The following is a 21,708-nucleotide window of genomic DNA, read 5'->3' as shown; positions in this document are numbered from 1 at the left end:
AAGAGACAGCTTTCTGCATAAAAAAGTATATCACCGTGTTATTTATAAGTCTGAAAAGTTTGAAATAAATTATAATAGGGAGATTTTTCATTAATATTCTCCCATCTACGATTTAAAATAGTGTATTTTCTCACTCTGTCTTCCATGTTTCTTTTTTAATGTTATTCACAATATTAAGGTGGTACAAATGTTTTTGTTACATGGATAGCTTTCTAATGCTGTATGCAGGGCTGTAAGTGTGCCCGTCACCTGAATCTAGTTCATTGTACCTGTTCGGTAGGATTTCTACCCCTCACCTCCACCACCTAACACACTTCTTGATTTCAAATGATTTTTACTTTTTTTTTTTTTTTTTTTTTGGCCGGGGCTGGGTTTGAACCCACCACCTCCGGCATATGGGACCGGCGCCCCACTCCTTAAGCCACAGGCGCCACCCGATTTTTACTTCTTTCTGTGCCCATGTGTGCCAAGCAGTTAGTTACAGATTATTAGGGAGTACATGTGGCGTTTGTTTTTCTGTTCTTGACATAACGTCACTTAGGATAACGCTGTCCGTTTCCATCCAAATTGCTCCAAAAAACATTATTCCTTTTTATAGCTAAGTAGCATTCCATGGTATATATTAAATACAACACGTTTTTTTAACCCACTCATGAATGGATGGGCACTTGCTTTGGCTCCACATCTTTGCCATTGTGATTGTTCTGTAATAAAGATCCACGTGCAGGTATCTTTTTGATACAATGATTGCTTTTCCTCTGAGTTCGATACCCCCTACGGGGATTGCTGGACCGAATGGTAGGTCTACTTTTCGTTCTTGGAGACACCTCCTACTGTTTTCCATTGCAATTGTATGGGTTTGCCGTCTCATCAACACAGAGTAAGTGTTTCTTTCTCTTTACATTGATGCCAGCCAGCATCTATTGTTTTTCAACTTTTCAATAAGAGCATTCAAACAGGGGTAAAGTGATATCTCAATGCAGTTTTAATTTGCATTTCTCTGATGGTTAGTGACAGTGATGTTTGTTGACCATTTGTCTATCTTCTGGTTTGTTTGTTTTTTTAGGCAGAGTCTCACCATGTGACACTTGGTAGAGTGCCCTGGCATCAGCAACCTCAAACTCTTGGGCTTAAGCGATTCTCCGATTCTCCTCCCTCAGCCTCCCAAGTAGCTGTGACTACAGGCACCTGCCACAACACCCAGCTATTTTTTGGTTGTAGTTGTCATTGTTGTTTGGCAGGCCTGGGCTGGATTCAAACCCACTAGCTCTGGTGTATATGGCCGGTGCCCTACCCACTGAGCCACAGGCATCGAGCCTATCTTCTTTTGAAAAACTTCTGTTCATGTCTTTTGCCCACTTTTTAATGGAATTGATTGATTTTTTTTCTTGCTGATTTGTTTGAGTTCTTCATAGTTTCTGGATATTAGCCCCTTGTTGTATGTGTAGTTTGTGGATACTTTCTCCCAGTCTGTAGGCCGTCTGTATACTCTGTTGATCACTTCCATTGCTGTGCAGAAGCTTTTTAACTTAATCAAGTCCCATATATTTATTTTTGTTGTTGCTGTGATTGCCTTTGGGGTGTAGCCATAAATTCTTTGCCAAGGCCAATGTCTATAAGAGCTGTTCCTAGTTCGGTGCCTGTAGCTCAAGCAGCTAAGGCACCAGCCACATACACCAGAGCTAGTGGGTTCGAATATAGCCTGGGCCTGCCAAACAACAATGACAACTACAACCAAAAAATAGCTGGGCATTGGGGCAGGCACCTGTAGTCCCAGCTACTTGGGAGGCTGAGGCAAGAGAATCGCTTAAGCCCAAGAGTTGGACGTTGCTGTGAGCTGTGATGCCATGGCATTCTACCCAGGGTGACAGCTTGAGGCTCTGTCTCAAAAAAAAAAAAAAAAAAAGAGCTGTTTCTACGTTTGTTTCATGCCTTATATTTAAGTTTTTATCTATCTTGAATTAATTTTTGTATACACCAAAAGACAAGCGTCCTATTTCAGGCTTCTGCATGTGGCTATCTGATTTTCCCAGCACCGTGTATTAATAGGGCTTCTTCTCCCCAGCCTGTGTTCTTTCCCCACCCCATCTAAGAGTTCATCTCCTTCTCACCCCACAAAGCACACATTTTCTATATGCTTTCTCTAATTTTTTCTTCTTAGCACTTATTGCTCCCTAACACACTAAATATTTTATTTTGTCTTATTATCTCTCTCCCCTACTGAAAGATAAACTCCATTAAAGTAGGGATTCTTTATTTACAGTAGAACCTCCATAGTTGACCACCGCCCTACACTGACAACATCCTTAAGCTGACCTCATTTTCATAGACCGACATGCACCACATGTACCTATCACTACAGCAGGCCTAGTGCCTTATGTTGACCACCATATTAATCAGTTTGTTACAGTCCCCCTGGGTAGTCAACTTACAGAGTTGTTTTTTGAGAATAGGGATTCTTAACCATTTCATTTCTTCACTGTTATCTTCAGTGTCTGAAATAGTTGCTAGCATGAAGTAGAGCCTCAAAGAAGTATCCTGAATGAATCAATAAACAAATGTCTCCAAAATAATTCTATGAAGGATGTGCCCTTACTATCCCTAATTTATGCATGAAAACTAAGGCTCAGAGAAGTTAAGTAATTTCTCCAAGGTCACACAGCTGCAAAGAGAGTCACAATATGCAGACAGATGGACCCACTCAAGAGTGCATCATGATGACAGACACCTTGCTGTCAGACACAGAGCTGAGTGCTGACTCTCAGCATCACCACCTGGAGAAATCCAGTGACACCGGCTTGAATTCTGTGTTCTGTCCCTGCCACCCCAAGTTCCATTTGTCTACTATCTGCTTTCTTGCCAACCTGGACTCAGTCCCTTTTTCTGAGCAGCATCCTGTTTAATCTGATGTTTGTACAGGAGTGCCCTTCTCATTTGAAGCTGATGGCAGTAATCAACTAACTTTGATGACCTCAGGGAAAGTGTCTCACAGTGTGGCATGGGCCGTTGGAGAAAATGGGATACCTTTAATTCCTCCACTGTCGCAGCAGAACATTGGACTTCGGAGGTAATTATGAGGCCAGAGTGGACAGATGAGCAACATCAGTGTTAGCGTTAAAAATATCCATGGGACAGAAAGCCTGTCATGTCATATTCTCTGGTATTTTCAAGGGCTTTGTATTGTTCTTAAGGTAAAAATTACAATATGCATTAATAGCCTAACCAATATTGAGTATTTCTCAGCGCCAGGGTTAGCACAATAACTCGGTGAGGTACTCTTTCCCCAGTTTCACAGATGGGGGAGGTACACAGCGTTCTGCTGTATACATTTGGTGCTCAGTAAGGTTCGTTGCTAATGATTGGTGTAGAACCTTCTACACATGAGAGTCCCTGTGCTCCCACCTCCTCCTTGAAGGTGAAATCCTTAGGGCTCTGCTCAGAACAAAGCACTCGGGGCCTCGGTTTAGCCCAAGCCAGCCCCTCCCCTGCACACACTGGCCCTCTGTTTAGCCCAGGCCAGCCCCTCCCCTGCACGCACTGGCCCTCTGTTTAGCCCAGGCCAGCCCCTCCCCTGCACGCACTGGCCCTCTCTTTAGCCCAGGCCAGCCCCTCCCCTGCACGCACTGGCCCTCTCTTTAGCCCAGGCCAGCCCCTCCCCTGCACACACTGGCCCTCTGTTTAGCCCAGGCCAGCCCCTCCCCTGCACGCACCAGGCTGAGTTGCAGGACTAGCTTGTATTCGCACCCCTTCAATCCGTATTTCCTGATAGCAAGTAAAGAAAAGTGGCAAAAGTCCTCTTTAAGATTGTCTCTCCTGGTGGATCCTGACTGCCTTAACTCATACTGGGATTCTGTGGCCCTGCTGGAAACTCTGTGGTAGTCAGTCTCACAAAGTCAACTGTGTTTCTTTCAGCGCTCTGAAGAGAGCAGATGCCATCTCTTCCATCGGCACATCAGGACTGACAGACATGAAAAAGTTGGCCAAGTGGGCAGCGGAGTCCAAGCTCGACCCGAATGACCCCAACAACGGCCCTTTGATGCAGTTGGTCTCGGTAATGTGGCGAGAGGCACACAGCACTGCCCGACTTGGCCGGGACAATGGAAATGGCTTGGCCCTTTACACACGTTTTCCTTTATGCTATGTTCTCCTAGACAGCGCTGGTTACGAACACGAGTGCTGGGTAGAATGGCAGTTTACCTAGCTGTGGGGCCGAGACAAGCGCCCAGTGCGCCTAAACCTTGGGCCACCCTCGTAGTCTGGTGCAGAAGACTTGAGATGCTCCAGTAAACACTCAGCCAGGCGTGGGCTGCACACAGTAAATACTAGCTGCCATTATTGTTGTTACTTGTACCTCTATCTCTAAACCTCTTGAAGAAAGGTTTGATTTTCTCCATCTGTAGAGAGGAAGCTGAGTTCAGAGCTGTGTCACTCACTCAAGGTCACACAATGCATTGAGCTGGTCTGAGTTCAGAACACTTTCTCTTTTCGTCACCCTTCAAATACTAATGGGGCACTGTAAGAAATCCTTGTTTTGTTTGTGTTTTTCTTGATGATCATTTATCATTTAGGTTTCGCTTAAGTACTTACCAGATACATTGCTTGTGTCTACCATTACATTCAACATTGTTTCTTCAGTGAATTTGGAAATAAAATGGAACATTAGTTAGCGCATTATTTTTTTCTTGGTGTGATGATACCAATTGGATTCATTTTCAACTTCATAATTCACATAAAAACATAACAAACAAGCAGATGATCCAGAGGCTGGCTGTGACAACACATTCTTATGTTGGTGGTTATCAGCCTGAGTTCATCAGTAGATAATTAATTAGAAGCAGTATGAAAATGTTCATTTCACTTCTAGTCTAAGTCTGAAACCAAGCTTTCATTTATTCTGATTTTTGTCTTTATCAATTCTCCTTCCAACATGATGCTTCCTTTTTCATCTTTTGGGGAGGTTTTGAGACAAAGAGTCTCTCTCTGGGGCGGCGCCTGTGACTTAGAGGAGTAGGTGCCAGCCCCATATGCCGGAGGTGGCGGGTTCAAACCCAGCCCTGGTCAAAAACTACCAAAAAAAAAGAGTCTCTCTCTGTTGCCCAGGCTAGAGTGCCGTGGCCTCAGCCCAGCTCACAGCAACCTCAGACTCTTGGGTTCAAGCAATCTTCCTGCCTCAGCTTCCTGAGTAACTGGGACTACAGGCATATGCCACCATGCCCAGCTAATTTTTCTCTTTATTTTATTTTATTTTTATTAGAGATGGGCTCTTTGTCTTGTTCTTACTCAGGCTGGTCTCAAACTTGTGACCTCAAGCTATCCACCTGCCTTGGCCTCCCAAAATGCTAGGATTACAGACCAGTGTGAACCACCATGCCCAGTATCCCAACATGATGCTTCTTAATGTGGATAATAGAAATATTAGGAAGAATAGGCCATACCACCTAAAGCAGTGGTTCTCAACCTTCCTAATGCTGCAATGTATTTTCTTTGTTAAAAAGGGGTCACGACCCACTTTTAGAACCACTGACCTAAAGCGTGGGCTAGTCTTGTAGTCCCTGGCCCCAGGGCTATGACTGGAACTGGTCCATGGCCTATTAGGAACCAGGCTATATAGCAGAAATGAGCAGCAGGGGAGCAAGTGAGCATCCCTCTGTATTTACAGCCTCTCCCATCACTCACCTCACCGCCTGAGCTTCACAGAAGCTCAGCACCGGGTTCTGTGACGTTTGATGACATTCGCCTGCAGTTTTGTATTTTCTGTTTTTTACAGGTTGCTACCAGTGGTGAATCCTACATCCCTGATTTCTTTCGACTGGAACAGCTGCAGCAGGAATTTAACTTTGTTTCAGATGAAGAATTGAACAGATCCAAACGGTTCAGGCTTCTTCGTCTTAGAAGCCAAGAGGTGCCAGAATTCCGAAATTATAAGCAAGTTCCAGTGTATGACCGAGAAATTTTGGAAAAGGTATTCCAGGTAAGAAACTGCCTTGGAGGGGATAATAAAGTATTTGTTGTGCCATCAGTTATATTTTTATATGTGTATTCTGTAGCACTTTCTGTGTGCGGGAGACGAAGGCTTGACGTGTTGTCCAGGCTGGTCTCAACCTCCTGGGTACCGTCCCACCTCAGCCTCCTGGGTTGCTGAGATTACAGACAAGCACCATTCTGTGCAGCTGGCATGTTGTGTATAACCTTTCCATTACCTCTTCTTGAATTCCACTTTTAAATGATCTCTTTGCCGCAGCATAGTAACATGTAAACTACCAGTTACCAGGATTCTAAGTCAGCTGGTTAAACCACCTACAGTTAGAATTACAGGGTTGCAATGAAAATATCCTAAGGGTTCATATGGCTAATTATTCCTACCTTGGTCAGCAATTCAATCCCATTTTTATGCAGTAAATATTTGCTAAGTACAATGTAGATGGTGGTAAAATGCTCAGGGAAAACTGCACAGATAGGATTTGAACAGCCTTGAGGTGGGTAGGGAGGAAGGAAGTGAAGGAACCAAGCTGGGCAGCCATCCTCGTCCAGGGCAGCAGCAGGGATGAGGACTCAGAGGAGGGCAGATATGAGGTGGAAGAGCCTTTGGGGAACGATCCATGTAGGCGGGCAGAGATGGGGCAGGCCCAGGACAGCCAGACAGACCAGCCTGTGTTGGATGAGGTGTGGAGAGCAGGAATGAGCAGCAGGAATGAGCACATGTGCTGCTTGGTGTTTTCATGCAGAGACTACCTGTGATAGCTTGGATTTGTGATCACAAGAGATTAAAACCCAATTTGGATTTGCAAGGGTACAAGTCAAATCTATCAAGTATTGAACATAAATGTCTCAACACTGTCATTAAGTAAATGAGGTGAAAGTATGTTAATTAGTAGGATGTACGCACTCCAGTTTGTACAAATAATCAACACATGGACTCCCACCAAGGCATAAATGTATTCATGATCTATGTATATACGACTTAATAAAAAAACAGTGAAAAATGTAAATACAAGCAAATGTAACAAACCACTAGTGAGTGATTTTTTTTCAATCTATGCACTTTTCCTTTATTTATTAAACAGTCTCATACCAAGGTTTTGAGACCTCAAAAACAATCTCTGATCCCCCATTGGTAGCTGACTGTTAATTTGATTCTAACCTATGGTTATAAACTTGTATTTGTCCTTGTATCTCCTAAACTGAGAAATAAAACCCTTCTCAAAAAAAAAAAAAGGCACTGAGATCAAAGAAACAATAAAAAAAAATCTTACAACAACAACAAAAAAAAAAAAACCCAATTTGGAACTACTTTAGGCTCCAAGAGGAGTTTATTGGATGATGAAATAAGAAAATGCCAGGAAGGCTATGTTAACCAGTGTGATGAAAATATGTCAAATGGTCTATAAAACCAGTGCATGGTGCTCCATGGTTGCATTAATGTACACAGCTATGATTTAATTTAAAAAAAAAATAGGGTTAAATATCTGCCCGCTCTGCTGGACCTTCTTCAGTGTGTCGGCTTCACTCTCCTCCGTTGCAGACGTGGCCACATGGTCCCCAGCGTCATCCAGGTTCATACTAAGTCGTTTCAGCCAGCAGGGAGAGATGTGTCTGTTGTCTCAAACTCAGAAATCTTGGGAGAAAGCTCTTGTCACCTCACCTGAGTTAGGCGCCACTGCGGGGCACTCAGCTGTAACCAGAGAGTGCCACAAAGGGGAACCCGGCAGCTCCCTGGGCGCACGTGTAGTTTTACGACAGAGGAAGGGCGAGGTGGGAGACAATGCAAAGTCAAGGGTACCCCCCCTCCTCCAGGTGGGTGGCCCAGGTCAGGTGCAGGCAGAGGTTGTGTGATAATGCTAATGTTGTAACTGGAGCTTTTCATGATTTTTGTAATTGCTTTACTTAAAATAGAAAAGGCAAAACTTAAGTAGGGTTTTGGCTAAGTTGTCTGCATGAGTTTAGCTTCTTCTTTTTTTTAAGACAGAGTCTCAGCCTAGAGTGCCATGGCATCAGCCTAACTCACAGCAACCTCTAACTCTAGGTTTAAGTGATTCTCCTGTCTCAGCCTCTCAAGTAGTTGGGACTATAGGCTCCTACCATAACGTCCAGCTAGTTTTCCTATTTTCACTAGGAAATAGTCTCACTCTTAGCACAGGTTGGCCTTGACCTACTGAGCTCCAGGGATCCTCCTACCTTGGCATCCCAGAGTTCTCAGATTACAGGTGTGAGCCACTGTGCCTGCTTCTGAATTTAGTTTTTTGTATAACAACAACTTATTTCTTCTTCCATGAACATTTTAACTTGTAACTACTATGCAGAATTCTCTTCTGTTACTAAGGCAGCTCAGTTGATTGACTGATACTCCTGCACAAAGATTAATTCTGAATCAAAAGTTAGGAAGCAGGTGGCAGAAACATTTAGAACCATAGTTTAAAATTTAAACCACATGTGATAATTATCTAATCTTAAGATGAGCATAAAATTATTAACTCCTTTTAATTTTAGGACTATGAGAAACGGTTACGAGACAGAAATATAATTGAAACCAAGGACCATACAGACACCCACAGGGCCATAGTGGCCAAATACCTCCAGCAGGTAAGAAAACTCGTTTAGGGCGGCGCCTGTGGCTCAAGGAGTAGGGCGCCGGTCCCATATGCCAGAGGTGGCAGGTTCAAACCCAGCCCCGGCCAAAAAAAAAAAAAGAAGAAAACTCGTTTAAAACTGTCACAGAAGGAAAAGAGGTAGCATGTTAAGGTGGGCAGTTTTCTACCTGATAAGTATCCCTGTGAATTTAGGTGAGTGACTTACGCTTTCTAGACTTACTTTCTCATAAATACGAGTATGTAATTGACAACTATCTTCACCTTTTTCTATGATACCACTGAGATATATCCAAGTTTATTATTAATGGTTATCTCAAATGAGGTATAATTACAAGAAACTCAATTTCTAAGTCATGTTTTTTCCTAATATTTGAATGTTTCCATTTGAATTTTATATTATATTGCAACATTTACCTTTGTAATCAGAAAACAACACACTAACTGCCCTTATGAACTGAATATCAGTCTGCTCTTTTTCCTTCTTTTTCTTTCTTTCCCTCCTTTCTTATTTCAATGGACTTAATCTTGTAAGAAATGTGACAGTGACTATGATGCATTTTCCCCATCCAGTTTATCTATCTTCTGGCAAACATATAAAAAAATATGATTTGTGACACATAAGAGGCCCTCTGTATAAACCAGAAAGTGAATCATTCTGAAGGGGGGAAGGCCTTAAGGATCAGTTCTGAATTGTGTGTATTTTGAGACAGGTCCTATTTTTTGTAACTGCTAATTTATTAATTCAGCAAAACCTTACTACTTTATGTGCCAGGAACTTTTCCAGATCCAATAATAATGACAACAACAATAACAACTGGAGCCTTTAGGGAGATTTTGATTTAAAAAAAATCGATAGCAAAAGAAAACCAGGGCTTTAAAAAAAAGTAAAGGTGACATTAGGGCAAAGATATGGGAGTGGACTATGAAGATTAAATAATAACATTATTTTAAATAACGCTGATTTCTTTCCCCCAGGTTAGAGAATCAGTGATAAATCGTTTCTTAATTGCAAAACACCATTTCCTTCTTGCTGATTTGATAGTAGAAGAAGAAGTTCCCAATATCAGGTAAAAATAATCCAATACAGCCATCATTATCATTTCTTATTAGAAAAATGTTATTTGTTCTAGTATATGGAAAGCATCATGTAAGATTTTTTTGTTTGTTTATTGCATGATATGTGCCTGGGCCCAGAACATGCTGGAAAGCTGTTAGATCTGCTGATGGCATTAGTGAAGGGATTTCCGTAGGACAAGTCACCCTAGAGCCTCTCATGGCTCATGCCACCCCTTGCTACTTGCCAGTAGCTTCCCCAGCCTTTGCCCTCTTCCCATCCCAGGTGGAACTAAGCCTGGAGCATTCCCCCGCTGCTTTCCTGGCCTTCCGGTGCCAAACTTGCCCAGCCCTCCAGTCACCTGGCAGTGGAGGTGGCTGGGCCCCTGCCCTGAGGTAGGCAGGGAGGAGGAACTGGTCCCAGCATTGCCACTGGGAGGCAGATAGCTGGTCTGTGTGTGCGAGGTGAAGGGCCGTAGGAAAATGTGGATATTTATATGGAAGCTGGAAATCGACTGCGTTTTCTCGATTGACTCTATTATTTGGAATAATCCTCATCGGCTTCAACTAAGGATAGAAGCAGAAAAGGTGAAAGGTAGCTGTATGGTCCTCTGAGGTCCGTTAAGTTCATGACCTCTAAGTCTGTGGGTCTCCTAAAAAGGTTTTTTCTATGCATGTACTATCTATCCACCATCAAGTTGACAAGGAAACCAAAAACTGTGCCACCCCCGGCAGCCCCTTTCCTTGGCTTCGCCTCCTCCACATATACCGGAGGCCGCACACACATGAATCCCCGTGGAACCAGCTTCTACTCCAGGCCCAGCGTCCTGTCATTGAATATTTTCACAGTCATGAAAATGACAATTAGATGATGATTTTTCATGCTGTTTTTTCTTTTCTTTTCCTTTTTTTATTTTCTGCTTTACTTTCTGCATTAAGTTCTGAAGGCTCGGGGTATGTTCTTTCTTCTTTTAATTTCAGTTTGTTCTTGGCTTTAAACTAAGATGTTTCTGTGCTTAATGGGCCCAGCTGACAGGCGCTCCCACAGCAACTGTTGTGGAGGCCTCCAAGGCTCATGGGAGGTGTTACCTCCAGGGCAGGGAGGAAGTATTGATAAAGGAAGAGGCTTTGTCACTTTAGGACTCCTAGCAAAGTTGGGTCTCGGAGGCCCTCAACTTTGGGATAGGAGGGTGTCCTGGCAGAGTGATTAAAAACATGGGTTCTGTAGTCAGAGTGACCTGAGGGTTAACATGAGCTCCCCTCCTCCTGTAATGAGCTTTCTGTAAACCATTACACCTCTGTGAGCCTCCAGTTTCTTCATCTGAGAAATGGGTGTTCTATTTGTAAGGATTAGAAATATCATATAGAAAGTACCTAGCTAGCACTCTTCTTCACACCTGGAGGGTGCCCATTAATGGCAGCTATTCTGGCAAGACCCTGGAGAACAGACAGCAACCGTAGCTCCTGGAAACTCCTGGGGATTCTCAGTGGAGCCCTCAGCGGTACCTGGACGAGGGCTGCACAGCCTCTGCTCAGCTGTAGGTGCCCCTTGCAAAGAGCTGCTCCAGCCAAGAAGCCTCTCAGCCAGCTCTGTCTACAGGGAAGCAGAGAGCCACAGCACTATGACCTGAGGCTACAGGCTGGCTTGGTTCTGCGGCCATTTGGCATGGTCATTAATGTCAGCTTCCACATACAGACACAAAGTCACATCTGTGCTTCTGGTTTATGTGCTCCGTGGCCTCTGTCCCATAGTCACTGACTCTGCTGCTCGCGCCCTCCAGGTAGTGTTTACTGCCCGTCCTGTCAGTGAAAGGCAGAGATGAGAACAGAACCTTCTGCCCCTCCCCCCTTTCCTCCGGCCTCCTTGGCCTCCACCACCTCCTCTTCCTCCCCTGTAAGCACTGGCATCATAATCATTGTCATCACCCCATTAGTTCCCATTTTAGGACGTCTGCTAAGTGCTGGACCAGGGCCAAGGTGCCTTCCACACACTTCCTCATTGAATCCTCTCAACAACCCCAAGAGGTAGCAACTGTCCTCCCCTTTACAGATGATGAAACGGAGACTTAAAGAGGTGAAAGAATTTGCCCAAGGGCAAAGCCTGGAGCCAGGCTTCACACCCACCCCTGACTCCAGAGAGCCAGCTGTTCTGGGACCTGCCCAGGCAGCTGTGCACACTGACAGGCACGTGAGGGGACTCGAGGCGTCCAGCAGATGGGGCTGGTCTCTGGGGAAGGGGAGGCACCGGCCCTGAGGAATGGGCAGCGGTGACCGACTAGGCAGGTGCAGCAGATGCAGGGAGGCATTCCTCCCGCAGGGACTGGCCAGAGCCAAGGTGAAGGGGGCAGAGCACCGGGCACATCTGATGGGCTGATGGCCAAGCTAGGCAGAGATGAGGGAGGAAACCTAGTGGCCAGAATGTGGCTTTTCTTAGCTGATAGCAGCACCTAGAATAAATGTTAATAATCTATGCAGTAGGACCTTCCCCATCCGGGAGGATTTCTATGCTATTTCCACCCTCCTTACAAGGACAAAGAATTTTTCAGGGGCCTGTGGGAGACCTTGGGGCAGAGTTTGGGAAGTCTGTCTCACAATTTCCCAGACCTTTCTTTTCCTAATACTGTTCTGTAATCGTCAGCATTTTGGGCTTAAGCCTTTTCAAGCTGGCAGAACAAAAGCGACCACTGAGGCCAAGGAGAAAAGGTCGGAAGAAGGTGACAGCCCAAAACCTGTCGGACGGAGACATAAAGCTGCTGGTGAACATCGTCCGGGCGTACGACCTTCCAGTCAGAAAGCAGACAGCAAGGTGAGTGGCCTGGGCCGGGGGATGCAGGAGCCCGGCCAGCCGCTTCTGCAGAGCCCAGCACTCATTCTTAGTTAGCAGCCAGCAGGGTCTGGGGGTTCTCGCTGAAGCCAGGGCCCCACTGTTTGTGAGTAATAGACCCTATTGCGTTAATCTGGGCTGAAGGGGGATTTATTGAGACACAAGAACAACAGGATCAGCTGAGCACATGGCAGACTGCAAGGATTGAAGTGGCTCTCCAGACCACATTGTCTCTCTCACTGGTTCTCTCTGGAGTTTGCTTCATTTTTTTTCATGTCACGGAAGTGGTCCGTGCAGCCAGGGTACCAGCAAGTGAGCATCACCTCCTCAGAAGGGAGTCTGCCAGTGCTAACCTGGTCAGATGTTGACCTAAGATCTAACTGCCTACAGCCAGAGAGACAAAGTCAGAAACACCAGCCCTGAAAGGCGGGCACAGTTTTCAGAGAAGGTATGAGCTGGGCAGAGGCAGGACAGGCATCTGTCCAAGGTTCTGAAACACACATGCCATGAGCTTAAACTTGTGGCTTCCTTTTATCTGTTCAGAACAATGAGTTACAGCTACCAGGGCTCATTAACTGGGGGCCGCCAGACGCCGTCACCCTGGGGCAGATGAGTCTCATCCTCCCTAGAGGATGGAGAAGGGAGGATCAAGACTCCAAACTTCTTTCTGCAAGTCCCTTACTGGCGTAATGAGAGAAAGCATCAATTACTGTGTGTTCACTGTGTTCTAAGCTCTGTGCATTTAACTCTTACTAATATCGCTGCATCCATTTCACAAAAGAGAAAATGGAAGTGAAGAGGGTGTGGGCGGCTTGGTCGAGGTCGTTCATCACTGCTGTGGCCCTTGGCATCTTCTTTCCTGCCTTCCTTTCCTTTATTTCTCTGTCCACCCTTTCTCCTACCCCATCATTTTGCCCTATCTTCCTTACTAATTCTTGGACTTAACTCAGAACATCTTATCATCACCACCTAATCTTAATTCTTTGATGCTTGCAGTGTCACATAAGCCCTTGAATCTCCACCAAGCCTTGCTTTTTTCAGCCCTGTGGCCTACGTGCTTTTCCCCCAGTTTGCCTCAAAGCTCAAATTGGGGTGAAAAGCTGCTTTTTAAAAAAGAACCTATAGGTGTTTCTTTTATCTTTTGCTTCTATAAAATATTTTTAAATGTCAAATCATTTCATTCATATAATTCAAGGGAGAGTCCTGTGGGCTGTGCAGTTCAATGTACTGCACCCAGGCAGCTCAGAGGTGCAGTCTTCCACTGCACCTGCCCAGATCTTCACCCACTACCTTTGCAGCCACCAGAGCAGGACTTTTCACCTCCCCACTGTCCCCCACTGCCTACACCCACCTCACTTTATTTGATTGTTTACACATCTGCTTCCAGTCTGGTCTGGGCTGACATGCTATCCCATTCATCTTTGAAGCCTGCTGTCTAACACAGGTCCTGAAATATAGTTAAAACTAAGCAAACGTTTGTTTAATAACAAATGTTTGTCAATTGATGGTTTTTCCAAAAAGAGTTTTTTCTAGTAGCTTTTGGGCTAAAGGTCCACTTAGTTTGTCTGCAAGCTCAGCTATGAAAAGGTAACAGGTTAGTAAGAAGGACACAGTCCGCACTCTGCCCAGCAATGCCCGTTAAGTGCCCGGCAGACCATAACACTCAAGCGGGTTGTTAGGAGGAGGTGGAAGGTGTCTGGAAGAGGCACTCTGCACATGGCCTTTGTTTGCTGTTTTGAGAATGGCAGCTCAGAAGAGGGATGAACGTAAGACCCACCGATCCAAACTGAGACTAGAAGTCCCTGCACCTCCCTCTCCAAGCGAGGCTCGGCAGGCCCAGAGGGAGCTTCCTAATGTGGGTTATGGAGCTTGGGGTCACTGGAGAGTGCAGGTTCAAAGAAAATACAGTGGAAAGCCCTGGACTTGGATGGGGGCAGGCAGGCTGGTCAGTACGCACAGGATCTCCCACCTGAGAGGGGTGGAGGCTCTCATTTATGAAGGGAAGGCAGGTCCCATTCCGTGTGACCACCTGACGGTGGGGGGAGAGAGAAGATGACATTTTCCTCTGCTCTCAGCCATGCACACAGACTAGGAGTGGGGGTGGGGAAGGCTCTAATCATCACTGGGTGCCTGGGGGGAGCCAAGCATACAGAAAGCCTCCCGAAATGCCAGCAACCCTCAGGAAGCCTGTCTCTGTGTGTGATTCCCCTTCCCCTGCCATTTATTTCTTTCATACATTTTCTCTTCTAGCAAATTCCAGCAGCCATCAAGGTCTTCGAGGACATTCAGTGAAAAGCGTCCTGCCTCCCCCAGCACACATAGCCCGACTTACAGTGCCGACTACCCCCTCGGCCAGGTGAGAGACCCAGACACGGGACTCCAGCTGGGCATCTTGCCCCTTAAGTTTTTAAGAATCGCCTATAAATTTCATGAACTGCTCTGCTTCATTTTCTTTGAAAACGTACTACTTAGCAAACATATTCTACTTTTGCTATTAACAGAACAGTTCAATGAACCATTACAGAGTCTTAGGATTTGCTCTTGGTTTTAAGGTTTTAGTGCGTCCTTTCGTAGAAGTCTCTTTTCAACGAATGATCTGCCACACAAGTACAGCTGAAGGGCCAAACCCCAGCTGGAATGAGGAACTTGAACTTCCATTCAGGTAAGTGTGTTTTCTCTTTAGAGAACTACCACACAATTTGAAGAAAAGTAAAGGAATCAGAGACTGAGTGAGAAATGGCTGAAGTGAAAGATTTTGTAGCTAGCGAGCTGGACCAGGAACCAGGTGTCTTGATACCAAGTGTTTTTCCTCTTGTCCTATAGCTGACTTCATCCAAAAATAAAAATGGAAGAATGTCCACCTTGTGAAACTCAGGACCATTGCTGGGTGACTGTGCTTCCCTTGGGCGCTGGATTCTTACAGCCCGACATTTCTCTTTCTTTGGCCCCACTGCCCAATCTGTTTTTCCTTCCTTCCTCATCTCTCCACAAGTAAATCTGAAACTGCTCAGTTCCTGTAAGTTACACTTTCTCCTTCACCAGAAATACACAGGCAACTCAGAGCTTTGTTCAAAGTATTTAGATATTTAAAAGGCTCTTATCAGTTCAGCACTTGAAGTGATTCAGAGATGATCTAGTCCACCCTCTACTTTTATGGAGAAAAAATTAAACCCAAAGATGGGAGGTGGCTTAATTAAAGCCACATATTAAATTAGAGACAGAGTAAGGATTAGGACCAGTTAAATCAGAAGTGGGATAGATACAACTATTGCACATGGAACAAGCAAAAAGAACAAAGAAACTTAAGGACAAATGCTCAAAAAATGCCTGCAGTGCCCCCGTCTCCAGCCGTGCTGTGGAGAGACATGCTTGGGCCGACCTTGGCCAAACCCAGGGTGGGTTACATGACGGGAAACAAAACTCGCTCTTGGGCTGCTTTACTGATTTGTGGGGGAAGTGAGTGGGAGGCAGGGACCATCAACCACCATGGAACAAGAGAGGTTTACCACCCGGGAAGGGTCTTGTTGGAGAAGCACCCTCTGGGACCCAGGGGCTCAGGAAGTCTATGCACTTAGCCCCACCAGTGTCAGCCAGAGGCCAGGTAGCTCGTCCTCTGAGCCAGCTCCGTCCTGGCAAGCTGGCTCTTTGCAAAGCTTACCTCAGGCTTGGGGTGGGGATGGGGGACAGACTCATCAGGACAGACCAGCAGAGGGTTTGTCTCTGCTTTGAGTCTCAGGTCTGATGCTCTTTCCATCTGAGGGTAGGTACCGTATTACATAATAACTAATATCCCTGCACAAGACAAACCCTGGAAATAAAAGCACTGCTTTTGGTTGGCACCCATAGCACCGTGGTTACAGTACCAGCCACATACACCAAGGGTTGGCGGGTTCAAACCTGGCCCCGGCCAGCTAAAACAACAATGACAACTGCAACAAAAAATAGCCGGGGGTTGTGGCGGGTGCCTGTGGTCCCAGCTACTCAGGAGGTTGAGGCAAGAGAATCACTTAAGCCCAAGAGTTTGAGGTTGCTGTGAGCTGTGACAGCACAGCACTCTACTGAGGGCGACATAGTGAGACTCTGTCATTAAAAAAAAAAAAAAAAAAGGCACTGCTTTTAATCCTCACGTCTATGCTCCTATTTGAGGATTCTTGAAATGTTGACATTTGAGTGCTCACAATCCCCGGTCATGTGTTATTTTACAGGGCTCCTAACGGGGATTACAGCACTGCCAGTCTGCAGTCGGTGAAAGATGACATTTTCATTAACATTTTTGATGAAGTCCTATATGATATTTTAGAGGTAAGTTCTCGCTTTGAGGAAGATGTCAGCATTTATTCGCATATCCTCTGCCCACGGTGTAGGTTCCAAATACACCTTCCACCTTTCTAATGTGAAACGTTTGAAACTCGACAAGTATAAACCAGGATAGGGGCAAAGGGGCAAAAGAACTGGCTTTTTTTTTTTTTTTTTTTTGTAGAGACAGAGTTTCACTTTATGGCCCTTGGTATAGTGCCATGGCCTCACACAGCTCACAGCAACCTCCAACTCCTGGGCTTAAGCGATTCTCTTGCCTCAGCCTCCCGAGCAGCTGGGACCACAGGCGCCCGCTACAACGCCCGGCCATTTTTTGGTTGCAGTTTGGCCGGGGCTGGGTTTGAACCCACCACCCTTGGTATATGGGGCCGGCGCCTTACCAACTGAGCCACAGGCGCCGCCCTTTTTTTTTTTTTTTCTTTTTGGCCAGGGCTGGGTTTGAACCCACCACCTCCGGTATATGGGGCCAGCGCCCTACTCCTTTGAGCCACACGTGCCGCCCAAAAGAACCGGCTTTTAAACTTTCGGCCTAGAGTTCCACGTGCATCAGGAATTGTACTAAGTGTCTTATAAATGTCACCTGTTTAATTCCAAATAGCCCTACAGATTGTTAAACCTCTAGCGTATTGATAAGAAAACCGAGGTTCAGCGAGGCCAGTTGACTTTCCAAGAGTCGAAAAGCCATTGAGTGTCTGAACCAAAATGTGACTAGGTCTGTCAAACCTAAGTTCAGTGGCTTTTAGCTAAAATCTTTCTGCTTTCCTGCCGCTGAGATAATCAGATGAGTGTCTGGAATTCTTAAACTATTATTACCTCCCACTCTTCCTTTAGGATGACCGGGAAAGAGGAAATGGAACACACACTCGCGTGGAGAGGCACTGGTTGGGATGTGTGAAAATTCCATTTAGCACAATATATCTCCAAGCAAGGGTAAGCCTCACGGTCAGAATTCCATGAAAACGGGAACTGCTCTCTCTGTTTCTCCTAGTAAAACTTTCTGGTGGGGATACATCCCCTCAACACTGAGAGAATGTATGTGCAAAGCCCTTAAAAAGATTTTTAAAAATCACTATATGAAACCATTGATCTTCCATCAAATCTGCAGGATTTGTGGACATGCATCTGTGTTCCTCAGAGTTAGGAGCTAACTGAGAATTTTTAAACTTGAAATAGAAGTGAAGAAAAAGATGGGACAAAGTGGAAACTTGTCAAAATGACAAAACTGGAACAGGTAGAGTCTGAATGTAACTTGAAAGGAACAGGACGATGGACGGCCCATTCAATCCAGCTCATTCTATTAATATTTGTCATCCTCACTGTTTCAAACATAAATGATGGCTACCAGAAATGTGCTTAGCAAAGACCCCCTACTGATCAGGTTGACAATGTAAGGAGGTGGTCAGCTAGGGAAGTTCTAAAGTTCTATATTTTATAGAATAAATATGATTAGTTATTTCAGCTGTACTTTTTTTTTTTTGAGACACAGTCTTACTATGTCACCCTCAGTAGTGTGCTGTGGCATCACAGCTCACAGCCACCTCAAAATCTTGGGCTTAAATAATTCTCTTCCCTTAGCCTCCCAAGTAGCTGGGACTACAGGTGTCCGCCACAATGCCCGGCTATTTTTTTGTTGCAGTTGTCATTGCTGTTTAGCTGGCCCTGGCCAGATTCAAACCCGCCAGCCCAGGTGTATGTGGCTGGAGCCCTACCCACTGAGCTACAGGTGCAGAGCCTGGCTATACTTTCTATGTCATTGTTTAATACTGTCATTTTCCTTGTACCTGTCATCTAATTGGGTACAGGATTGGGTGAATTCTGTCAGTGTAAGGAGGAAAGCAAATAGCTTCCTTAATTCATCCTGAGAAGACACAGTTGCTGAAACTTAAGTTCTTTTTCTGTCTCTACTGAATGCCACTTGTCATCACTCAGCCCACATTTACTGGACATCTACTCTGTATATAAAACTGCTAGATGTCAAAGAAGGTTGATCCAAAAGAGGGTAAAACATACATTCTGTTCTCAGAGAGCAATTATCTAGAAGAACATGACAGAGGGACACACAATTATAAAGTCAGACCGAATGTCTTAATGTCAGAATGAAGGAAACAAACTGTGAAGGGACTACCTCTGACCTAAGCCTTAAAAGATGATTCAAATTCTGAAGGGTGGAGATAGGAAGGTCGGCATTCCAGAAAAGGCTAATAGCTGCTGGCCAGTATTGACTGAGTGCTTACTACACAGTCGACATTTTGCTTAGTCTTTTACATCTATTAATTCATTTCATACATATAGCAACCCTCAAAAGTAGGTACTATTATTGTTTCTTTTTACAAATGAATTCTTCTGAGGCCAGTGAGTTTAAGTCAGGATTTGAACCCACTCAACTTGAATAACCCTCTGCTGAACCAAGAAAAGGAGGCAGAGAAATACAGACCTCTTTCTGCCAAGAGGTTAGAGACAAGGGGAGAAAGATGGGCTGAGACTGGAACGCTTTAATCCATTAGACAATGAGGAGTCGACATTTCTGTTTCTCAACTTCTGTTGGAAAAATCTCCAGGATATTTACCAAGTCATATTTTCTTCACAGATTGATGGAACATTCAAAATAGATACCCCCCCAGTTCTTCTGGGCTACAGTAAGGAGCAGAACTTGGTTCTTGAGCGGGGTTTTGAGTCAGTCCGAAGCTTAAGTGAAGGATCCTACATCACCCTGTTTATTACCATCGAGCCTCAGCTGATTCCTGGAGAGTCAGTTCGAGAAAAGGTACGTCTGATGTTGATAAAACATAAGAAATGCTTGCTGGGCTGTGCTTTCATGAACTTTGACTGCATCACACAAACAGAGCTTTCTGTACTTCAGAGTTCATCTATGACTCTGTCAGTCCACACAGAGGGATGGTGAGAGAACAGACATGCAGGTTTGTATTTTCACGGAGCTGCTAATTAGGTCAATCAGCAACTCAAACTTTCAGGCAAGGTCAAATATAAACATGCTCTGCTTCTAGAGGCCTCTCTCCATGTGACGAGAATGAAAATCAGATGCTCTCTTGTTTGACATTTATCGGCAAGCGTGCTGAAATAGGTTTCCCGTTCTGACCTTACGTCCTTGGCCTGTCTATGCGTTGAATCAATTCATAGGATCCTGAGAGTAAATGACCTTCATGGGTCGCCTCAATTCATTTTATGAAATAAAAATATATACAAGTACTCTTTTAAACAGCAATAGAAAGAATAGTTTCTAGAACTTTCCTTTCTTAGCAACTATTCACCAACTTTCACCACTGAGAAATAACCTTTTTTTTTTTTTGAGGCAGAGTCTCAAGCTGTCGCCCTGGGTAGAGTGCTCTGGCATCATAGCTCACAGCAACCTCCAACTTGGGGTCAATTAATCCTCTTGCCTCAGTTTTCCTATTTTTAGTAGATATGGGGTCTCGCTTTTTTGCTCAGACTAGTCTAGAACTTATGAACTCAAGCAATCCACCTGCCTCGGCCTCCCAGAGTGCAAGAACTTTCTTAGTGTAACATACTTGTGCAGCATCTGTGCAACTGCCCTCACTGGATGTGGGAGAAAATACTGTGAACTCTTGTTCATACATAAACTAATCCAGCCTTCACCAACACCACCAAGATACACCGAGTCCTTGTCTGTCCTCAGCACTGCGTTGGCCTTGCTTACACGGTCTCTCCTTTAATACTCACAGCTGTCACGGACAATGGGTCTCCCACATACAGATGGGGAAAATAAGGCCCAATGTATCAAGGGTCCACAGACTGAGGTACTGAACATCTACTACGTGACAGGCATGTTTTAGTCACCGGGGCTCGGTGTCCTAGACAAGCGGACAGACATTCTGCCAAGCTCGCATTCACGAGTGGGTGCAAACTGTTCACCAGTAAACTGTTCTGCACAGATCGTAGTGCTGCCTCTTTAGTTTATCCATCGTGATTAGGGCTCAGGTGGAGATGAAGGAAAATGAGCACAGTCCTGTTTCCTTTTCCAGTGTTACAGTTTGGTTCACAGAGGAAAATATTACCACCACCTCCCGTTCGCAAGTCATTTCACATGTAAGATTACTGGAAAGCAAAGGGACTGAAATTCAAATTCAGATTATTTGCTAGGCTTTGTCACTAACGCCGTGGTTCTCTAGAAAATATTAGAATATATACATTTCAAAATATTTTCAGAAAAAGATATTTTTCTGAGTGTGCATTCATGTGTAAACTCAAGAGCAAGCCAACAAACATGTTTACACAGATAAATGCTCCCAGACGAAAGATGATTTTGTTATTTCTGTGTGTACTTAACCAAAGAAAAAACAGTCAGCTGGACCCCCATCTGGAGGTGAGCGCTGAAGGCACGTGAAAGCAGCCTGTGCCTGCAGAAGGAGGCGAGCCGGGGGGTGCTTCTGCTCTGGCATCCTTCCCAGGCCTTGACTGCCCCTGGGCCGACTTTGCAGAGGCCTCCAGAGCGCTGAGGCACATATGTCTCCAGCCCTGCAGCCTCAGCTGTCAACTAGGACAGTCATCTGCTATCTTCACATGTCACGCCCCGCTGTGGCTGTATGAAGCTTTTCTCTTAGACCTGTAAAACAGGGGCTTAAAAAATCCCTATGGAAGGCAGATCCTTGGTCACTGTTTGGTAAGGAAGGCAGGCTGATTGAAGGACCTTAAGGTCTTAAACACACAGCAGCAGAAAACACCACTGGGTCATCCACCTGCAGTGTTTTCGGGGGGGGGGGACGCTCTCATTCTAACATAACAGGGACCACACCTGGGAATTGTTTCTCCACATGTAGCCACTCCACCATCAGGTTCTCCCCTCTGCTACCATCACGGATGTGACCATGCTAGAGTATGTTTTAAAGGTATTTACTAAGGGGAAATTTTTAAACATCAATAGCAACTTCTGAAAGTCTTATTTTAATA

The 21,708-nt window shown here is 45.0% G+C and overlaps 1 protein-coding gene across 6 annotated transcripts in view; it reads left to right on the top strand.

Annotated features, from left to right (window-relative positions):
- Positions 1-21,708, top strand: part of CC2D2A (coiled-coil and C2 domain containing 2A) — a 95,588-nt gene that overhangs the window by 56,212 nt on the left and 17,668 nt on the right. For 4 of the 6 annotated variants that reach the window (XM_053577457.1, XM_053577455.1, XM_053577459.1 and 1 more), the window contains 12 exons: positions 2,920-3,067; positions 3,913-4,051; positions 5,768-5,971; positions 8,488-8,580; positions 9,564-9,655; positions 10,581-10,595; positions 12,280-12,447; positions 14,716-14,821; positions 15,018-15,127; positions 16,671-16,767; positions 17,614-17,712; positions 19,370-19,546. In XM_053577457.1, the coding sequence (XP_053433432.1) occupies positions 2,920-3,067; positions 3,913-4,051; positions 5,768-5,971; positions 8,488-8,580; positions 9,564-9,655; positions 10,581-10,595; positions 12,280-12,447; positions 14,716-14,821; positions 15,018-15,127; positions 16,671-16,767; positions 17,614-17,712; positions 19,370-19,546 (1,448 nt within the window). The remainder of the gene's footprint in view (positions 1-2,919; positions 3,068-3,912; positions 4,052-5,767; positions 5,972-8,487; positions 8,581-9,563; positions 9,656-10,580; positions 10,596-12,279; positions 12,448-14,715; positions 14,822-15,017; positions 15,128-16,670; positions 16,768-17,613; positions 17,713-19,369; positions 19,547-21,708) is intronic. The other 2 variants (XM_053577458.1, XM_053577456.1) reach the window with 1 other exon arrangement.

Source organism: Nycticebus coucang, chromosome 23 (genome assembly GCF_027406575.1).
Source record: "Nycticebus coucang isolate mNycCou1 chromosome 23, mNycCou1.pri, whole genome shotgun sequence".
Taxonomy (NCBI): domain Eukaryota; kingdom Metazoa; phylum Chordata; class Mammalia; order Primates; family Lorisidae; genus Nycticebus; species Nycticebus coucang.
The sequence above is the reverse complement of the archived record's forward strand: the minus strand, read 5'-3'. Positions and strand labels throughout refer to the sequence as shown.